This window comes from Pleurodeles waltl, chromosome 4_2 (assembly GCF_031143425.1).
Source record: "Pleurodeles waltl isolate 20211129_DDA chromosome 4_2, aPleWal1.hap1.20221129, whole genome shotgun sequence".
Classification (NCBI taxonomy): domain Eukaryota; kingdom Metazoa; phylum Chordata; class Amphibia; order Caudata; family Salamandridae; genus Pleurodeles; species Pleurodeles waltl.
This window is the reverse complement of record NC_090443.1, coordinates 1,003,363,701-1,003,383,803: the sequence shown is the minus strand read 5'-3', so window position 1 is coordinate 1,003,383,803 and position 20,103 is coordinate 1,003,363,701. Positions and strand designations below refer to the sequence as shown.

General features: G+C 43.9%; 1 protein-coding gene across 2 annotated transcripts; it reads right to left on the bottom strand.

Moving 5' to 3' along the window:
- Positions 1 to 2,597: 2,597 nt before the first annotated feature.
- On the bottom strand, positions 2,598 to 16,854 carry TMEM69 (transmembrane protein 69). 2 transcript variants are annotated; one of them, XM_069232856.1, is made up of 3 exons: positions 16,668 to 16,854; positions 4,581 to 4,651; positions 2,598 to 3,966 (listed from the first exon to the last, which is right to left on the bottom strand). In XM_069232856.1, exons 2-3 carry the CDS (start codon positions 4,623 to 4,625, stop codon positions 3,220 to 3,222), a joined length of 792 nt encoding a protein of 263 aa, XP_069088957.1. In that variant the 5' UTR covers positions 4,626 to 4,651; positions 16,668 to 16,854; the 3' UTR covers positions 2,598 to 3,219. The 2 variants fall into 2 exon arrangements, with proteins under 2 accessions (XP_069088957.1, XP_069088958.1); XM_069232857.1 differs by lacking the exon at positions 16,668 to 16,854 and adding an exon at positions 16,462 to 16,617.
- Between the last annotated feature and the right edge of the window lie 3,249 nt (positions 16,855 to 20,103).

Sequence of the window (20,103 nt, the reverse complement as noted above, 5' to 3'; positions counted from 1 at the left end):
TGAGCCTCAGGAAGTGGTGAGCATACTGTGCCCCCCTCCCTTTATTTTTTATTTTTTCCTGAAACAGTGCCCTGGGGACCTGACTTAGCTGGGGCTTTTTTCCAAAACAAGCCTGTGCTTTTATTTTTTTAATTAATTTTCACAGGATCCGCCACAACTCTGAAAAGTTTGCAGAGTCTTCGCGTCCCTATCCATACAAACTTGAATTTTCTTTAGTATCGCAAACTATTCAGTAGATTTACACCAGATAACAAAAAGGACGCTTTCTGGACCAAGAGCTACTTTTGTGCCAAATTTGGTGTAAATCCGTCCAGCGGTTCAGGTTGTTGTCCTGTTCAAAACCCCTATGGGAATTAACATTGAGAAAACATGTTTTGGGACGTCGCACCCTTTTTCTCAGCCCTCGCTTGATGGTTCAGCCCGAAACTTTCCAGACCACAACTAAAGTGTCAAATTTTTTTGAGGAAATTTTGGGAAGATTCATCAACCAGCACCAAAGATTTAGGGAAGTACAAAAAAAAAAAAATAGAAAAAGCTTCCTCTATAGAAACTAGGTCCTAACTAGAACTACCTAGTGGCGACAACCACTAGGTAATACACCTCAGTACTCTGTCTCTTGACTTTTAAGGTCACTATTGTCATTGTCAGGAGTATCGGTGGAAAACATATAGGAAGGATGGATAAGAGAGAGGACGAAAGATGGAGAAAATGCAAGAAAGAAATTTAGGAATTCCCAAATTCCCTCAAGTAGAGTAATTGCGTGAACTGTCAGGTTTGCTTATCTTACCATCTGCTCCGTTATTTGGCAATAGTTTAAAGCGGGTGTTATTCAATTTTTATTGCTACTCTCTTTCTTGTATCCACATAGAAACAGTGTGTTTAATCGTGTTCGCTGTGAATACATTTTGCAAGCAGTGCAAAACGGTAGCTATCTACACAATGGTTAAGACTCTTATGGCCATGTGGAGTAGCCACTGGGCGTGCAGTTTGGCGACCAGGTCAAGGTTTTACATTTGTTCTCTAAGTTGCAACCCCAAAGGCCGATCTGAAAAGAAAGAATCGATCTTTACCTCTTTAGCTGCTGGGCAACTCTTTCCCAGCAGGTGTCTATCCCAGTTGAGGATATCTACACTCTGCCAACTGGAATGCACATCCCATTGGACATATGTGTCCTATATTTCTTTTGTGTTTGGGAGCTCTCTAATAATAGAGACTTTAAATATATTATTTGGGGCCCATTTCACTCGCTCACCTAGCCTGGCAATGCTCAGAAAAGTGTGCACAACATTTTGGTTGGAATTATGATTTCAAAGGTGGAACACATCCTCTTCAGAAATTGTTTCTCAGCAGTGCAGCCAGATCCGGGGTTAAACTACTCTCCCCTCTCCCAGTCAGTTATCTGCTTTCCCTTAGAACCCTGCAGGGGTTCTGCAGTCATCTGCTCAGGACATGAGGCTCCTGTTTTGTCTTCCCATCCATTCCCCACCATGTCCATGACAAAGTGGGCATCTGTGCTCTGAACACTGAAAACGTATTGTGCTGTGGCAGAGCGGACAGACCCTGCAAGAATTAATAAAGCCCGGCTTAAAGAAGCCTAGACTGAGAACTACTTGTGGGGAATAGCCTGCCCAGCCTATCAGGCCTTATCAGAATCCACCAAGCATCAGATTTGAGAACATGTAGGACCGTCAAATGGTCTGACTATCGGGTGGCACAACGCTTTGGCCCACACTACTTTGTGGGACTGCATACAACTGCTTCTCTTTCACCGTAGGTACGTCTGGGTTTCCCCATTGGCTAAGACTGGCTAACCTGTTCTCCAAAACGAATTCCCTTTTTGGTCTACGGTTTCAGAGATAAAGGTAAGGCAGGGCTTTGTTGTATCCTGCCAGTATCTTGGTGCTCATTTTAGGAAAAAATCCCAACCGTGACCTACTGTTTCCAAGGTATATGCCTGTAAAAATTTGATACCTCTGAGGAGACCAACCTTAAGTATAACTTACCCTAATAACTGTATCTGCTTTCTGATTCCCAGCTCGTTATGGGACTAGCTATTCTGTACCACCAACTGTTCAGGTTAGTTATCCCAGTTCCCTTTAGGGTAAGGTTATAGGGGACCTTTAAGATTTGTTGACTCCTTTTCATCTATCCGAGCTTCACCCTCCGGTGTTACCACCTCATGCACATAAGTGTCCTGCTAAACATCGAAAATTGCTGATACTTTGTATTACACCAGACGCCCCATGCCACTCTTTTTGGCTCCACGTCTGACAGAAAAACATAATTAAAGGTAAAATACTAAGAAAAGAAGGACTTCCGGGGTTTGGAGAGACTGGCTATCTGGTCCACAGTCGATGAACTACAATGTGAACTGTATTTTAGGACCTTTTTGAGTAACTCCTACAAATCACTGATAGAAGCCACATGATAACAGCCCAGTTACCTCTGAAAGGCCCAAGACCCGGGAAAGGGCTGGACATGAGGCAGTGGAGACAATATAAAAGCCCTGGATGTTTTTGTATTGTACAGCACAAAAAACTATTAATGCATCCAAGCCAGAAGAAAGCCCTCCAAGTCAAAGAAAGGAACAGCCACTATTTCTATATAGTTAATATTTATTTAAGAGCACTCCGGAAACTGGAGAACGAAAACATCTGTTAACAAGAAGCAGACAGGTTCATGACCTCTAATAGGGTGGATGATTTAAAAGGGAAGTGAAAGAAGACAAGAGGGAAAGCTCTGTCTACACTATATCCCCTTCGCGAATGCCATGATTCCAATGGCCAAACGTGTCTTACTGAAGCGTCCATCAGAAACTGAAAAGCACAAGGCCAAGATGTGATTCGCAGCGTTTACCAGCACAGCACTGGCAAATGAACCTATCAATTCTCTTGATGCTCTGAGATCCCAACAACTGTGTATTATAATGCTGGCACTTTACTCAATTAAACCAAACTGGCACCTTCTAGCTCTCACACAGACCCTGCATCAAGTACACCTTTCACAGTACCGTTTAAGTTTCATAATTTGCAAGCAGATCTGATCTGGAGACCAAAGGGCTCAAAAGCAGTTCTTCCACCTTGGCAATTGCTTTTGTTCAACATTAGGCCACATGACCTCACCAATGATTGTGAACTTGGACGATCCTAATAAAGACCTTCATTAGACTCGGGGAAATGGTAGTGTCTCATGCCACTATGCACAATGATGCCTGGTGGTTTAGGTACTCTGCAGGGACTTCTCTGGATATGTAGCTGATGCCACGAGTGTGCCAACAAGAGAAAAAACAGCAACCACGGTGAGGATTGTTCTGAGTGCCTTAAACCAGGCAGGGTAGGTTGGGAGAAGCCCAAGGTCGTAGTGCAATGCAATGCCAAAGCCCATAATCACTAGTAAGGTGGCCTCAGTCAGGTTATCGTGGAAGAGGAGTGCTCCCCAGGCCAGCAGGGGTGATACAACGCTATTTCCCAGGTTCATCCAGTCTGGCTTGGCAGGACTCCCTTCAGGAATGGCAAATCCCCACCTGGCTCCTCCGAGGAAGGAGAGGATAGAAGCACCATATGCCACCTGGGCAAAGGCCAACTCAGGGTAGTAGACTTCAGTGACACCCATAATGAGTGGCACGGAGACAAACGGGATGAGCCCAGCCAATCCCAAGTAGATTGCAGGTTTAGGGCTATTTTTTATTGCCTTCATGTCATATCGTAGCAAGTCCAGCTCTCTAGGCTCGGGCTCTGCCGGTATCCTCTTCTTAAAGCAATGTGCTGAGACGTGAAGCCGCCGTGACTGGTTTGTGGCTAGTATGTGCCCGCTGGACAGGCTCATGGAGCACATGTGTTGCTGGCAGTGGTACATCAATGAAGGCCTAACACATTGGATAAGCACACCCTGGTGCCAAGGTTCAGGAAACTGAGCTGCAGCAGGGTTTCGTAGGAGACGAAGCAGGTGTACTCCATGCCTTTGCACCTGTGGGATAAAAAAAATAAACATCTCAGGAAAATAAGTCATACACAAGAAATGAGTTCTGCACAGAAGGGCCTGATGCATTAAACCGGATAGGATCCATTCAAGCTGCCAGGCTTCATTCCATTCACACCCTCAGATGCTGCTCCTACTCAATTGGGTTTCTCACCATGGCTCAACAGCCCTCCTTTCCTGCCTCACACTCGGGATCGCCGCAGGTGGAGGGAATGTGATAAACCCAGGGGCTAGGTGGTAATTGGGATGTGAGGGTCTCCCCTTTAACTCCGAGGACATAGTCAGTATGTACAGACATGTATACATCAATAGGTGTGTGCAAATATACTGTTACTGTAGACAGTTTAGGTTTATGTGAAGAACTGTAAGGTCCAAGGAATGGTGTCTGATTAGTACTAGATTACACAGGAGTGTGCACGTGTCAGAAGCAGTAAACCCCCATGGGGTGGGTCAAACAGAACCCATGCACAAACCACCACAGCTATGACTGTGCCCAGACAGCCCCACTGTATCGCCACAAACCAGCCCACCCACTCTACTCCCACACTACTACACAGAGACCAGGGTAAGGACTGTGGTTCATAAAAAAATTAATATCATACCTGGAGGCCTGTTTGGAAGCATTGTCGCATTAAGAAATTAATCATTTTCTTGTTTTAATCAGCAAAACCCCCTGAAAAAGAAATATATAATGTAAGGCAGATGACGAAAATGTTCTGTAAGGTGACACTACAGTATCCCTGGGGGGGATGAGATCGCTTAGTTGTGTTCTCTGCCTCCTGCAGGAATGCAGAGCTTCTAGTTGCTCAGAATCACTGCTGTTGGGGGTGAGGGATACGAGTCAGTGTGGGCTGCCCAAGATCACAGCGATACCGTGGGATCTATGGGAGGTTCACCTGTGTCTACGAACTTGCTGTACTATGGTATTTACAGCTGATTCCCCAGCGAGAACACTTCAGGTGAGCTCTCGGAGGCAGAAATGGTAAAGCTGTGTGGGGTCAATGGCAAGGTTTTTAGACTGTAAGTAGGTATACAATGCCAAAAGTCAGGGATCCAGTCAGTAGTGTCCTACAATCAAGAAAGTTGAGATCCCTTGGCGCACGACCGGGGTTGGCATCCCCTAGATCTGGCCAAGATATAAATAAAAATCCATAATACTTAATAAACTGTTAGTGTTTTGCAATCTACAGCACACTTGTACTGCCCCTATAGTAACTCATTACATACCGATTTTGGATTGATGTCTTTTAAAAATGGTAAGAAAAAACAATGAAGCCCCAATGAGTTGGAGGGCACCACAAGAAAACCGCTGCAGAAAGCCATGGAGGTGCTCAGAGGGAGCAAGCACAAGAGAGTACCACACTGTCTAAGGAAAGCAACCCTCGGAAAGGCTGCCAATGGGAAGACTAAGTCACACCAGAAAAAAACTGGCATGACTAATTGGTACACGTGGTATATGCTATGAGGTGCTCAGAAAAGTAGAGGTTCTGTTGACAATCTTAAGTGTGGTGATGAAACATGGAGCAGACGTACTGCCTTTCCACGGCCCGTGAGGCACAGCAGACGCTGGCAAACTTGGACACTTATAAAGCAGCTCAACAGTGGACAATATAAGGAGAAAACCTAAGAAAAGGAGATTGGTAGGATAGTTTCACACAGTAACGCTGGTTCAGTCATAGGAGGGACACAACCACAGTGATATAAACATTACTGCTGCGGCTTCACCTTTTTTGTGGGGACATTTTTTCCACCCCTCTGATTGGTTGACCAATCAGAGAGACTCAACCTGTGAACGTACTAATTTATAAACAGTACTGCTAAACTGTACACACTACAAAATAAAAGAGGGTGCTTCTATAAAATAGACAATTTAAAAATGGAGACACCTCAGGGGAGCTCCAGAGGTAACCCCAAAGGACCTGACAGCAGTCACCCAGACTTACAATCGGTGTTCTTTTAGCAAGAGGCCAAACCCATATGCCAATTTCAAAAGTGCACCAAGCGCTACAACCGAATGGATTCCTCTGGGGTAGGTGAAGAACAAGGAGATTTAACAAGCCTTAAATACCGAATATTCAGCAACGCCAAAGTGCAAGGTCATTGATTACCACTTCTGCCGTCTCCCTCATCCTAGTCCACATCTGATAAAGGGAACCCACCCCTGGAGACGGGTGCTCTAATAAAAACAACCAGGTTACTTTTATAACTCCTGGGGCAAAGGCATACATGTTCCTCTTTTTTGTATAAAATATTTAGTTAACATTTAAAAGTTTACATGGAGACATTGCTCTAAACTACATAGCACTTTCCGTGTACACTTCTGCCCCACCTGGAATCAGCAGACATTCTGAGGTCCTACTGAGTTTTTCCTCCTTATCAGTGTGGGCTTCCTAATGATTGCATTTTCAAGATCCCTAAAGCGTACCCTTGGATCTCACTATTATCATTGTGACCACTCTCTCTCAGTGTCTTCTCTTCGTTGTACACCTTGGTTTCTCAAACATCACACACTTCCTCTGTTTCTTTTTCCTTCCTGATTGTCATACCCCTGAAATTTATTACACCAGACAGCAATCTTCCTCACCGCTGGATCTTGCCCTGATCTCTGTAATACTGCAATGTCCAGGTGAACTTATGTGAGAAAAACTTGTCTACCTGAACAACTTTCTTCTATCCCTAGATTACGAGTAGTGCATGCCTTGAGTTTGGCTCAGTCGTTGGCACCATCATCAGGCCATTGTCTAGAGCACCTGCAAGCTACAGATTCACACCACATGAAAGTTCCCTCTTGTGTTTGCATCTCACGTATCCCAGTTGTACTCTTCAACTCATCATTTCGACCTTGAGTAATATAGCCAACAGAAATGTGTACAACTGTATCAATTGGAATCTGGAACTAATAGTTCCCATTTGCGTTTCTTATGTTTTTCTCTCTTTTCTTCCTGGTCCACTGGGGCCTATGGTAGGAGAACACCCATCTTTTCCAACTATGATTACTCTAGGACGTCATCCAGCGAAATGCTTGGACACTTAGTGAGTGCGAGTCTCGTTTGTAAATATTGACGTAACTAATTTCCTTCTGTTACTCCCCTTTCAGCTCATCAAGTGACATGGGGGGTCATTCTGACCCTGGCGGCTGGTGGCCGCCAGGGCCACCGACCACGGGAGCACCCCCAACAGGCTGGAGGTGCTCCCACGAGCATTCTGACCGCGGCGGTTCAGCCGCGGTCAGAAGCGGCAAGTCGGCGGGCTCCCGCCGACTTACCGCTGCTCGGGGGAATCCTTCATGCGCCATGAGGATTCTGACCCCCCCTACCGCCATCCTGTCCATGGCGGGAAAGCCGCCATGAACAGGATGGCGGTGGGGGGGGGGGTCGCGGGGCCCCTGGGGGCCCCTGCCGTGTCCATGCCAATGGCATGGGCACGGCAGGGGCCCCCGTAAGAGGGCCCCGCAAAGTATTTCAGTGTCTGCCTTGCAGACACTGAAATACGCGACGGGTGCCACTGCACCCGTCGCACCTTCCCACTCCGCCGGCTCGATTACGAGCCGGCATCCTCGTGGGAAGGGAGTTTTTCCCTGGGCTGGCGGGCGGTCTTTTGGAGACCGACCGCCAGCCCAGGGAAAAACTCATAATACCCTCCGCGGTCTTCTGACCGCGGAGCGGTATAATGGGGGCGGAATTCTGGCGGGCGGCCTCCGCCGCCCGCCAGAATCAGAATCACCCCCATTATGTTCTACTTCGTAACATTCCACAGATTTCTAATTCGATTAACCTCCCAATTTCCCCTTCCCCAGATGACTCAACTCCACCCTATAGGTAACACCACCCCCACCCACAGTTCACCCAGTGCCCTGCGTTGCCATCACCAAGACCTTAAATCACTGCAGTCGTTGTAGAAGGAAGCGCAAGAGGCAGTGTTCTCTGGTTCGTATTCATCTTTATCGCTACAATATTTACATCACTTGTTTGTATTCCTGTATTATATTCAGCATTCCTCCTCTTAATCTGTTAGTTTCTTACATTTGGTAATATTATATGCACCCTATTCCACTTTACCTAAATGCTGTACTACTTGCATGGATCTTGCTCAAAATGTAACCTAGCATTTTGCAATGCAGTATGCAACCTCACAGGTCTGATCTACTCTATGTAAAACTACTATGAACAAATTAAAATGCCAGCATCCCGATGTAGGCGGATTTTATTTTTTTATGCCAAAAATTATCTGACTTTAGCTTCTCCTTCTGGTATTCCTAAATCTTAATATGTATGCACCAGAGGCAAGGAAATTGCTTTTCCATTGGTCCGCTCTGACTCAACATCAAAATGCCAGAGACACCAAAGATCTCTTAAAACCATAGCCGCTGCACTGTCCCAGACTTGCTCTGAGGTGTTTTGTAAAGTGATGTGGTTCAGGTGTCCAGTGATATCAAGGTGCTATAAGTGTCAAGAAACCTCATTTTCGGATACGAGTCACATTCTATGAAAGTCCTCAGAGATACAGATGGAGCAAGGTTCTAAGAGGAATAATAGATGACTCTTTGAAAAGCACAGAACTGGTCACACATCTGTTTGCTTGTTAAAATGTGCATTCCATTTTCCCTGCGTACCAAACATAACAAGCATTTACAATGCAACAGGTCTCTCATTAGGGAGAGTTAGAGCTGTTGATGTTGTAAATGAGAATGTCAATGTCGCCTTTGAGATCCTATAAATATTTAGCGATGCAGCACATTAAACCTTTATCAGAAATAAACTGTGTTTGTGCATTCCTTCATACACTTGGCATTAGACTAATGGTCCGAGCAGTCCCTACAGAGCACAATATTAAAAACAGCATTTGAAAGAAACATGGTCATCTAACCATATAGTCACCCCTAGAGGGCATGATCACATTGTAGTGTAACCATATGATCAGCCCCTTGAGGGCATAGTGTGTTACACATTTTCAGGCCTAGCAGGCCTTTTAAATATCAGTTAACTGTGGATACAGCTGCAGAAGGGTGCAGTGCCGCATGTTGTTACTAGATGTCCCTGTAGAGTCAAGAGTCAATAACAAAAGGTGCAGTACCACTGGTCGTGGAAAGATGTCCCTGTGGAGTCAACAGCTGAAGGTGCAGTACCACTGATCATGGCTAGATATCCCAGAGGAGCCGACTGAGTTGTGTCTTGGGGCCATTATCATACTTCAGCCCCTGGAGAACATAGTGCATTACACATTTGCAGGCCTGGCAGGACTGTCAGAATATTATTACAAACAAGTCCCTCATAACACAAACTCCCCTCAGCTTAAAAACAAAGGTTATAGCTATAAAAGAGAGGTTAAATATATACTGAATGGTGTAAGATGTTATGTTTGTTGGACCCCCTCTAACCTAATGTGACCCAGAAGATGGCCTGGACAGAGAGAGTACATCATTCTGAATGTTTTAGTGGCGGTCCCATTGTCCCCAACCACCATAGGTGGAGTTATGGGCAGAAATGTGTTGTAAAAGGAATACTTGCAAAGCATTATGGGGTGAGTTTTCCCGTGTGCAGTGAATATTGTAGTATTGACTCTCCAGCTGTGCAGGGAGAGCCACTGTTGAGGATTCAATACTTGGGTTGATTTCATGCTATATAAAGCTACAAAAAAAATGTACGAAACACATACAAGACACAACTACATGTATATACTGGTTATCTATTTAGCACTTACTATCCCTCAGTAGGCACTGAAATGCTTTAAGGCGGGTAGCTCATTACTCTGGAGCCCAAGATTAATGGTTAATATACAGTTACTCATTCACTTCATAACACACTGACTCACTTGGTCACCTTTTTCCTCTGACTCACTTTCTCATGTACCTTATTCACTCACCTACTGGTCCCACTCCCGCTCACCTATGCAAACCACTTAGTCACCTACCTATCTCATTCACTTGCTTACTTACTGGAAACTCACCACCTATCCCATAATCTTACTTACTCACTGTTCTCAAACCTACTCACCTACATATCCCTCTCAGTTGCTCCCTCACCTCATCCACCGACTCACAAAGAAAGCTTGCTGGCCGAGGCAGCCTTCACATGGCTTCAGGCTGCCACTCACACTCTATCCTCAGACATCAATAACGCAAAGACGGCATTAACTGGCCTCGAACATTTTTAAAAACGTTGCTAGACCTGCATCTACGCGGCCTATCTTTTTTTTGCAAATAGCAGTCCTGCCCTGCCATCCATAAAATCTGTGGCCACCATACTGTTTTATACGAGGTGGAGACTTGCCAGGATACCAAGAACTTAGATACACACAAAACCCCCAAATACAGGCGGTGAAATAACATCTCAACACAAGCTTTCAGGCATTTATCTTTTAGTTCTGCTGCTTTTAAGAAGCTCCAAAAACTGGTGTTACGATTAACCAATTTAGAACTGAATTTACTAATTTTTGGAAGGCTGAGTCGCCATCTTTGGATCTGGGTATCTTCCAATTACTGCATGTTTTCATCATTGACTGTTCATCTAATTGAATGCCAAAATGAGTTTTCTTTGACTTTTTTGTTCTTTTGGGGGCAACTGCCCTTTGCAGAGCTGCAGCTCTTGATTGTAACATTTGTGAGGACTGAGGTTGAGCTTCCATAGGTTCTTGCTTGCTGGAAACTTTTGTAACTTCGTCGTATGGGAAGTTTATCTGTGCTTGTTCAGGTAGTTCAGCTGTTAACTCTTGCTCCTGTTTATTAGATTTCCTTTTTTGAATATCGGTGGAAGGCTGATAATTGTTTAATTTCCAAAAGATTTGTCAAAATTACTCCGAGCCTACTTAACTTATCAATTATTGGACCGCAGGAGCAATTTGCTAGGGATGCCGAGTGGATGGGCTGAACCCTTGTTATTAAACCAGTTACATTTTCCAGCTTTGTGTTTATGCCAGATATATATGAAGCCATTAGATGCAACAATTATTTGGTTTGTGATAAAAATATGATAGTTAAACATTTAGCCCAGTTTGGTCTTTGACGTTTTAAGTCTTTGAACGCAGTAATGTAATGTACTAAACTGAGTGACATTCATTAAAAAGTTTCAAAACATAAGGAAGCTGCTCACCCTGACTGGCACATCAAGAGTGACATGAGGAACAAGTGTGTGCCCGTTAAATATGTCTGATATGGTCATTATAGATGAAGCCATGTTATCATTTATTAAAACATATAAATTTAAGGTATTTTCAGAAAGCACACCCCGAAGAGAATGGTCTTAATGGGAAGTTCAGGGAAAGTGAAGGAAAGTGGTTTTACTAAGATCACCAAGTGGGGAAACTGGGTTTGAAACAGTTCGGCCACTTGATTTATATCATTGTCACTATGCTGTTTAACACAACTGCTTTTTGTTCAGTTTTATCAAGAAATAAATAGTGGCCAGTGCTAAAGAAATACAGTGATCACATGTTAAGTCAAAGGTGTTCAAATTCGGTCCAGGAAGGCTGAATCCTTGTTATATTTTAAGGATTCTGGATCCAGCCTGCTTAGAGCTTCATAAAGCATTTATCTGCCTACTGTTAAATCAATCTGACAAATATAATTTTTAAAATGTTCCTTTAAGGGAGGACAGAGCACTGTTTAAATGTCAATTAGCGAAGGGATGAGCAGGAAATTTGGCCTGGGCCAGGTTTCAGCCTTGCACCACACCTATATTTACGTATCTCTGCCTGTTCTTCTCATATCTGTACAGACTCTGTGCACAGCTCACATTGGACACAGTTTACATCTTACACTTCTCATCTGCTCATCAAACCTTTTAACTCTTTCTGACCTAGCATCGGCACCGCTTGAGGATAACGGAGAGGGAAAGGCCTCCTTACTTGGGTTCAGACAGCTCTGAGATCCAGTTGTGACGCGATTTATTGATTTCCTGGACAAGCAGTGAACACCAAAACAGTTTCAGATAACAAGGTACGTGTAGCTGAATAAAGATTTGGCTTCAGATCCAGCCAGAGCTGGGAAATAAACCATCAACTTCATGCAAAACAGGTTTTGCTTGAAACTGGTAACAGTGCAATGGTGCAGCCATTCCGGACTTCATACTAGAATTATCTGGCACTGAATGCTGCCTTGAAGTAAAGTTTAACTCAAAAGGAGAAGTCAGTGTGACTTAGGCCACTCTGGCAACCTCCACACAGAGTGCCAGGCCATAGAGCCAGTGACAGATAGTACATAAGGAAAAATACAACGCTGTTTGACTCCGTTACAACCAACAGCATTATTCAGACAGCAGTTTTCAGAAAATGAAACATTCGAAAGTAATCCTGTTTTTCTCCGAACAGGGTATGCCACACTGCACATACAGAGGTTTTAGAGTCTCATACTTTAATTAGAAAGGCTTGGAGCAGCAGGTATTACTGCTCCTATCAATTTGTGCAGTATTCCCTCACCCCAAAGTACTAGCAAGCCTCAGAAAGACCTCGCTCAGTTTAAAATCAGCTTGCCACATATAGCGAGAGGAATTTTCAAGGAAACTGCAAAACAGGAGAGACAAAGATATATCAATCTAGTAATTGAATTGCAAAATGTGAAAAACAGAAAACCGGGGATCAATCCAGGTTTCCCCACGTGACCAAACTGTGTAATCCTAGGCAAATATTTTATTTCACAGAGCTTTGTTAGCACAAGTGAAGCTACCTTTAAATATGTGAGTTCAGAATGTCCACTGTAAAAACAAACAAAAAAAACTGTTATTCATTAGCCCATAATGTTCATCTATGTATAAAAAGAATAGGTCACATTGAAGGCGGGTGATAACTAACTTGCTTTAGTAATTACATCATCGTCACGCTGGGAGGTGCCAAGCACATTCAATATTATATTGCCCCTGTGAGAAATTAGGTTGTTGGTTGAATGGGGTGTAAGCCCTAGTCAAGCAAAAGCCAAAATCCTTTGCAGGGTGAACCACAGAAAGTCACTAATTTAACCTGTGCTTAACCCCGGGTATCTTGCCACAAAAAGCAGGCAGGCTAAACTTAGAGGCAATATGTTAAGTATGTTTGCAGTACAGAAACCCCAACACAATAAAAATCCCAAACCAATTTAGAAAACAAAAGAAAATGTTATCATCCATAACAAATTATTTGACAATAAGACCATCAAAATCCAATTAGTAGAACCGGAGTTATGACGTTTTAAAGTTTAAGGTTCAAAATAACAAGACCTCAGTTTTAGAAAATGGCCACCTTTAGCACCACAAACAAAGGTCCAGGAGTGGATGGATGCCTCTCAGGCTGGGTTCAGATGCAGGTTTAAGATGGTAGGAGCCTTTTAAGTCCCTGTGACTCGGAACAAGAGACCAGCTAAACTAGTCCTTGGAATCACTTCTGAAGTTCTGGGGGCAGGTGGTGATGCAGGGCTCTACAGCAGGGTTGGCCTCGGAAAGTTCCAAGCAGGCTCCAGACAGCAAAACAGTCCTTCCAGGTGTAGCAGCAGTCTGGAAGAGTGCACAGCAGGTCACAGCAGCAGGCAATCCTCAGAGTCATTCCGCAGGTCCAGTGGCGAACTGAGGAGCAGATCTGAAAGCCCTATTTTTATTACCCTGGTGCCCTGCTCCTAGAAGTTTGGTAAAGTTTCCAGAAAGGTTCTTTGAAGTTCCAGGAATGTCCTGCCTCCCCATCCCTGGCTCCTAGATGGCTGCACTGACAATACAGGGTCATTATGCCTATTGTGTGGTGGCAGAGCCCAGCCTATTCAGTTGCAAGTGGGGTTGTGTTTAGTTCCGCCCCCCATCAAGTCAGTTAAGGGCCCATCCAGGCTCTGCTAATCCCCCTATTGTGTGATTGTCTGGTGTGAATTTACAAACACCCAACTGTCAGTTACACCCAGTCATGTGACCTAAGGCAGGTTACAGGGGCTAAGGACAGGAAAACTCCAACTTTTTAAAAGTGGAATTTTCAAAATGTTTGAATGAGACCCTGTAGACAGGGCCATTTCCATCAGCCCCCAGCTGATCAAGTGTCAGCAAGCAGCAGCATGGGTGCAGGGTGTGTAGAAGTATGAGTCTGAAACATGAAGACAGGCAACAAAAATGACAAGATAAATGACAAACCTGTTATCACAAACATGTACACAGACAAACCTTAAAAATGTATTTATGGTAACAGAATTTCTATTTACCTTGGCTAAACACTATGCACCACAGAAGGCCTACAGGCGAGTCAAACTATTTCAGTCTGAGAGATTGGGGCAGCTTTCTTTAATACAATGTACCTGTGTAAAGCCACTGTATTCAATAGGGCCTTGTTTAGCATTGGATTCCCCTATGTTCCTAGCGTGGCAGAACTTAAGAAATAAATCTGCTCACCTACTTGCTACAACAAGTCAGATTTTATCAGGGTATCCTATTTTTAGGGACATGTGGTCTGGACTGGCAAGAGAACTTGAGCTTGCAAAGACAGGTGTTATGTTAATTCAGAAAGTGTATGAGCAATAAAAATGTCTTTAAATTGTTTTATCTTGTCGCATTTACTGTGTTCAAACAAATGTCAGCTTGTGTCTTCTTACAAATGCTTCTTATTGTATCTTGGAGATTAGTGTTTACTTTTCTTTCTCTGACTGTAAAGTTAGAGGATTTTGTTAAGTTAATTGCCTGACCACCGTTCTGGGTACCCAACATGTAAGTAGCTGGGAAATGAACTGTGTAAATATTAAATATATTTGAGCAGTTAGGAAAGCACCTTTTTGTAATTCTGAAGTAAGATAAACAATGATTTTAATTTAATATGATCAAAACAAATTAGCATGTTTTACTCAGTGATGTGCAAATAATAAATATTTGCTGAAACTCGATTCCCACACTAGCATTTGTATGCTATATAGTTTTATCAGTAAAACTGCGTGAGCGGGAGCTTGTTGCCATTTCAATGGAAAATGTCTGTCTGTAAATGGCGGTGCTTAAAAGTGAGAGTTTTAAAATACAAACTGAGAACCATTCCTGCCCCCACTCTGAAGACAGCGCTATTAGTGAACCAAAAGGCAAGTCGGGGTCTTGTGTACTCCGTAAGTGAGCAATATTTTGTTATATAAGTAGCAAAATGTTAGTCTATTAAATGAAATGAAAGTTTTTTTTTTTTTTTACAGCAAACATTCTGAGCTCACCTATCTGTAGGTGTTCTTGTACGTGATAATGAAGAAAAAAGGCAACTTTTGAAATAAAATATTTGCCTGGGATAAGACAATTTGAGACGAGTTAATGGATCAAGCACATTACATTTCCAAGTCCTGTGTGGTCACCAAACACAATATCATCAGTACAACATGTGCTAACATTTTGCGAGTGCTGTATAGCAAAAGGTTGCATTAAATTAGCCGCAGGACATTGATTATAACTAGTGAAGCAATTCAGGCATTAGCTGCCTCACCAGGTTAGGCCAATAGTCAGGAAAACTGGCTTGACCAGACAAAAAATTGACTCGTCACACTGAGTGGGTGAGTAGATTTTTCGAGGCATGATAAGCAACGTATTTTGTACTGCACCAACCAATCAGTGCTGGATGCCCAAGCTTGCCATCCTTGAACTCTGAAAGCAGACACAAAGTCTGAAGAACATTTTGTGGGGGAAAAAACAGTGTACACAGTATGCATCAAGGTCACTTAATCAAAAGAATGGCCATCACATACTGAGCAATATGTTTTATATGTGCAATTGAAATATACAATTCACAACACATTTTTCCATATATAATCCACATGCATGGGTATAAGATTTAATATTTTTTTGTTTTACTGGTACCATGGAGAGGCTGCCTGACTCTTTGAGCACTATAAAAAAATATGATCGATTTTATCCCAACTGGAAATGTGAAAATAACATGTAAGTAACTTTACTAATGTGAATTACATGCATATTTTTCACACATTAAGGAGATGACCTTATGAATGAGTCAAAATGATATTTTAAACAAGGAGTACACTTGTTTGCTGTTTTTAAAAAAGTCAGCTTTTCAACAAGTACAAATTCTGCCTGTTGTGATGGCTGGGTGAAAGGTATGAGATAGGAAAGACGGCTCTGAAACGCAGCCTTAAATGTCTTTGACATCCGAGTCCCCTTGAGAACTGCTGATCACTCTTTCACACCTTGTCCTTGTGAAAGAAGGCGCCTGGGAGCACATGAGCCTTTCGGTCATCAGTGTGAAAGGTCCTGCCGAACCCGTGGCCATAATGCATTAACTATAGGTGGAGGCCCGCCAAGTCCCACAAGAAACTAAAACCCGGCGTCTGAGCGCCCACTGCTGAGGCATGCCCGGTTTAGAATATCCCGTCACCCTGCTATAAAGGATTCCAGTGTGCTGACGTTATGTCCACGTCGCGACATGCTGTGAACTGTGCAAAAATTACATTACGTATCTGTTCTTTGCAGCAGGCATATTAACCCTCTGAACTACATTACGGCTTGTCAAAGCTGCAACTAGACGAAACTCCAGCCTCTGTCTAGCAGGAACATTAATCGCAAGACTTACTTCGACATTTTTGTTGCTGTCTAAAACCTGGAGCACAAGGAACTCGTTAACAGCTACTTTTAAATCGAAAGTTGTTGCTCAACACAGCCCCCCTTCTGGGGACAGCTCCCCCACTCCGCTCCAGGTCGGTCAGCGCCCAGAGCGGCCGCACTAGCCGCACCCCCCTACAGCAGGCCCTGGTGAAGTGTATCCGACAGACACCTTACCTGCTGTTGTTAAATTAAACGTGACCCTTCCAGCGATGGGTCGGCACTGTTCGACAGCCGGGGCACGCTGCAGTACAACGGCAAATCCTGCTGTACTTCCGGTCCGTCGTCAGTGTTGTTGGCAGAACCGGAAGTTTTGTGTTCTAAACTCAGCAGTTTGTGTTTTTCCAACCGGTCTGTCGCGGGAGAGAAGCCGGGTGTTACAGGGGTTAGAGAGGTATTATAACGGAAAGATCCCGGACTGTAACTGGTCAACTGTAGGTGTTTTCTTTCTTCAGTATATCGTTTTTTTTGCTGTAATATACAGCTGGTCATGGGAGGCTGCTGTAGAGCAGGCGTCTTCCCAAGGGGCCTACGTTCATGGTTCTTCGAGGAGGGCTGAGAGAGACCACCTTTAAGGAAAGCCGCCCAACAGTTGAAGGATCCCGGGTTGAGTCTATAAGTCACCAGGACGCAGGAGTAGAGCGAGACATGCGCCAATACAAAGCTTGAGTTTTGACTCCTACCCTCCCTTACCATGCTCTGGTGATTCGGCTGACACGCGATGCTCCTCTAATCGCTCTGTAATAACCTCCAGAGTCGAGGCTTACTGTCACTATCTTATATATTTAGCCTTTTAATGTGCTCGAGCTTTCTACACGATTATACAGTGGCAAATCCATTTTGACGGGGCACAGGTAAAACTGACATTTGCAGGCTAGGGCATTGCTACTAAGCAAACGACACTGTGTTATTTTTACAGCCCAATCCATTTCTAAGTTCAGTCAACAAGTAACTTTAATCTTGTTTTTTAAAGCTTCTAGCTGCTCCCAGACCACAGAGGCCGAGTTTGATTTCTGAGGAGGGATCTATGAATGACGTCCAAATACAAAATAATTTGGAAAATATAGCCACAGGGTGTTTTTTCCAAAGAACAACGAGCCACTTATCAGATCTCAGATTTTAGGTTTTTGCCGTACCATTTGTATTTAAGCAAGTGTCATCTGCTACGAATGGATGTTTTTGCAGTGTTGCACCCGTGAGTTAATGGGAGTGCGGACACTACCAACTACAAGGTGTCAACAGGGGTGTTGCCACGGCAACACCCACATTGTATGCGTTGTTGGTTTCACTCTGGCTCACAGGAGCCAATGAAAATAAAGAAATGCCGGTGACGACGGAGAAGTCAGTGGAGACGCTGAGCGTCAGGGAAGCGGACTTCTCCCTCGGAAATGAGGCAGTATTATTTAATTAAAACACAGCGGTCCAAGTGTTCTTTAGAGCGGGCAGCGCCGCGAGTAAGAATACCACACTGGCGACAAAGGTAGGCACCACTCGCCTGCCCAGAGACTGAAGGATTGATCCAGACAGTCACAGAATGCAGTGCTCGTGCCTCGCCCACATTCACATGGCGAGGCGGCCGCACACTGCCAACAAGAAGGATCTAATCTCATTTGGTCCCGGAAGAAAGAAGGCCTCCACACGTGGTGTTGCCGGTACGGTCACTGGCCCTTGACCCCAAGCACTGCCTCCAAAAAAAAACCAGAGACCTGTGAAATAAAAAACAGGACTGCATGCTGTGTGTGCCTCACCTCCCGGCTGCATTTAAATCCATAGCACAAAGAGAATTGTGAAATAAAAACAGGACTGCATGCTGTGTGTGCCTCACCCCCCTGGCTGCATTTAAATCCACAGCAATAAGAAAAACCAACACAAAAAAAAAACATGAGGCAGCAAGCTAGGTTAAAGTTTGTCATCACAAAACAAAGAAAGAGGAATGCAATCTACAGTTGACCAACCAAGACATTAACCCCTCAAAAAAAAAATACAAAATGAACACAGTACCCACCATTGAACCGTTCATAGTAGAAGGAGCCCCATCCACACAGGCATCGCAATGGAATGAATGGGTAGAGCGTCTTATGTTTTATTTTGAAGCAACAAAAACTGACGATGAGCAAAAAAGAGCAATGGTGGTGCACCTAGGGGGAAAAGACATATACCGCATAGCAAGAACAATAAATGAAGCGGAACCAAAGACGCATCTCACACTCATTGCAGCGCTCTGGACGCATTTTGCACCCATGGTCAACGTTGACTATAAAAGGTTCATATTTCGACAAGCTCGACAAAATACTGACAAATCTATCGACATGTTCTATTTGAGATTGAAAGAGCTTGCGGCCACATGTGCATTCCACAATGAAAATGACGAGATCAGAGATCAAATCATTCAGTGTTGCGCATCATCTAAACTTAGAGAAAGGATCTTTGAAGAGTCAGGGCGGTCCTTGCAAGACATTCTTACTGTGGGGAGAACCAAAGAGCTGTCAAAGGCGAGAGCGTCCCATATGGAAGCTGCTCTTCAGACCCCAATCAAGACGGAGCAGGTAGCAGCAATGATGGTAGCCTTCTCAAAGCCAAAGATGCAAAAGACACCACTATCGAAAAAAACATGTGGGAGATGCGGAGGGATAAGTCATCCCCTCATCAACTGCCCCGCCAAAGGAAAAAAATGTGTAGGGTGTGGAAAATGTAATCACTTTGTCAAAGTGTGTAGAGCAACGAAAGGCACAAATACCCAAACCACAGTAAACACTGCCATGGAGGTACAACCCAGAGGCAGTGACATGGATGATGATGAGGAAGGAATACAAATAGTTCACTCAATTTTCACCATCAGTACAGCCACGAGTCGACAGGAAAAGCTGCCCAAGTGTCAAATACGAGTAGCTGGATGCCCAGTGCAATTCATAGTAGACACTGGAGCGTCCATTGACATCATGGCATAAGCCACGTACCAAACGTTAAACCCAGCTCCACCCCTTACACCGACACAAGTCAGAGTGTTTGCATATGGTCAGGTGCGACCGCTGACGATGAAAGGAAAGTTCCGTGCTACTGTGGCTCACGGATCACAAGAAACTGAGGCCTACATATATGTAGCAGAAGAAGGACAGCAAACTTTACTAGGATGCCACACTGTGGAAGCCCTGGGCATCGTAACTTTCACATTCGAGATATACATGGAGTCCCTGAGTGACATACTAGAATCATATGCTCACATTTTCGAAGGCATTTGGGTGTCTAAGGAACAAGGAAATCACACTGCACATCGACAAGTCAATCCAACCAGTGGCTTTAAGACATAGAAGGATAGCATTCCACCTACGACCCCTAGTAGAGAAGGAACTATGCAAGTGTAGTGCTTTCCTCTTAGCTAGTTTCTAAGCACTAACATAACACACCAGAAATGCACTTCTGAGGTCAAAGAAGACTTTTATTGTTGTTAATTCTTCCCCAACCCCAATTTTTATGTATGACGAATTAGTAGCTTTCAAGTCCGCGTTAATCAAACAAAATATATCAGTTTGCAATATACACAGCAGGTTATATTTATAAGATATTGAATGCAAAGCAAAACAAATACTTCACCGTGTGGGAAACTATCTACAGC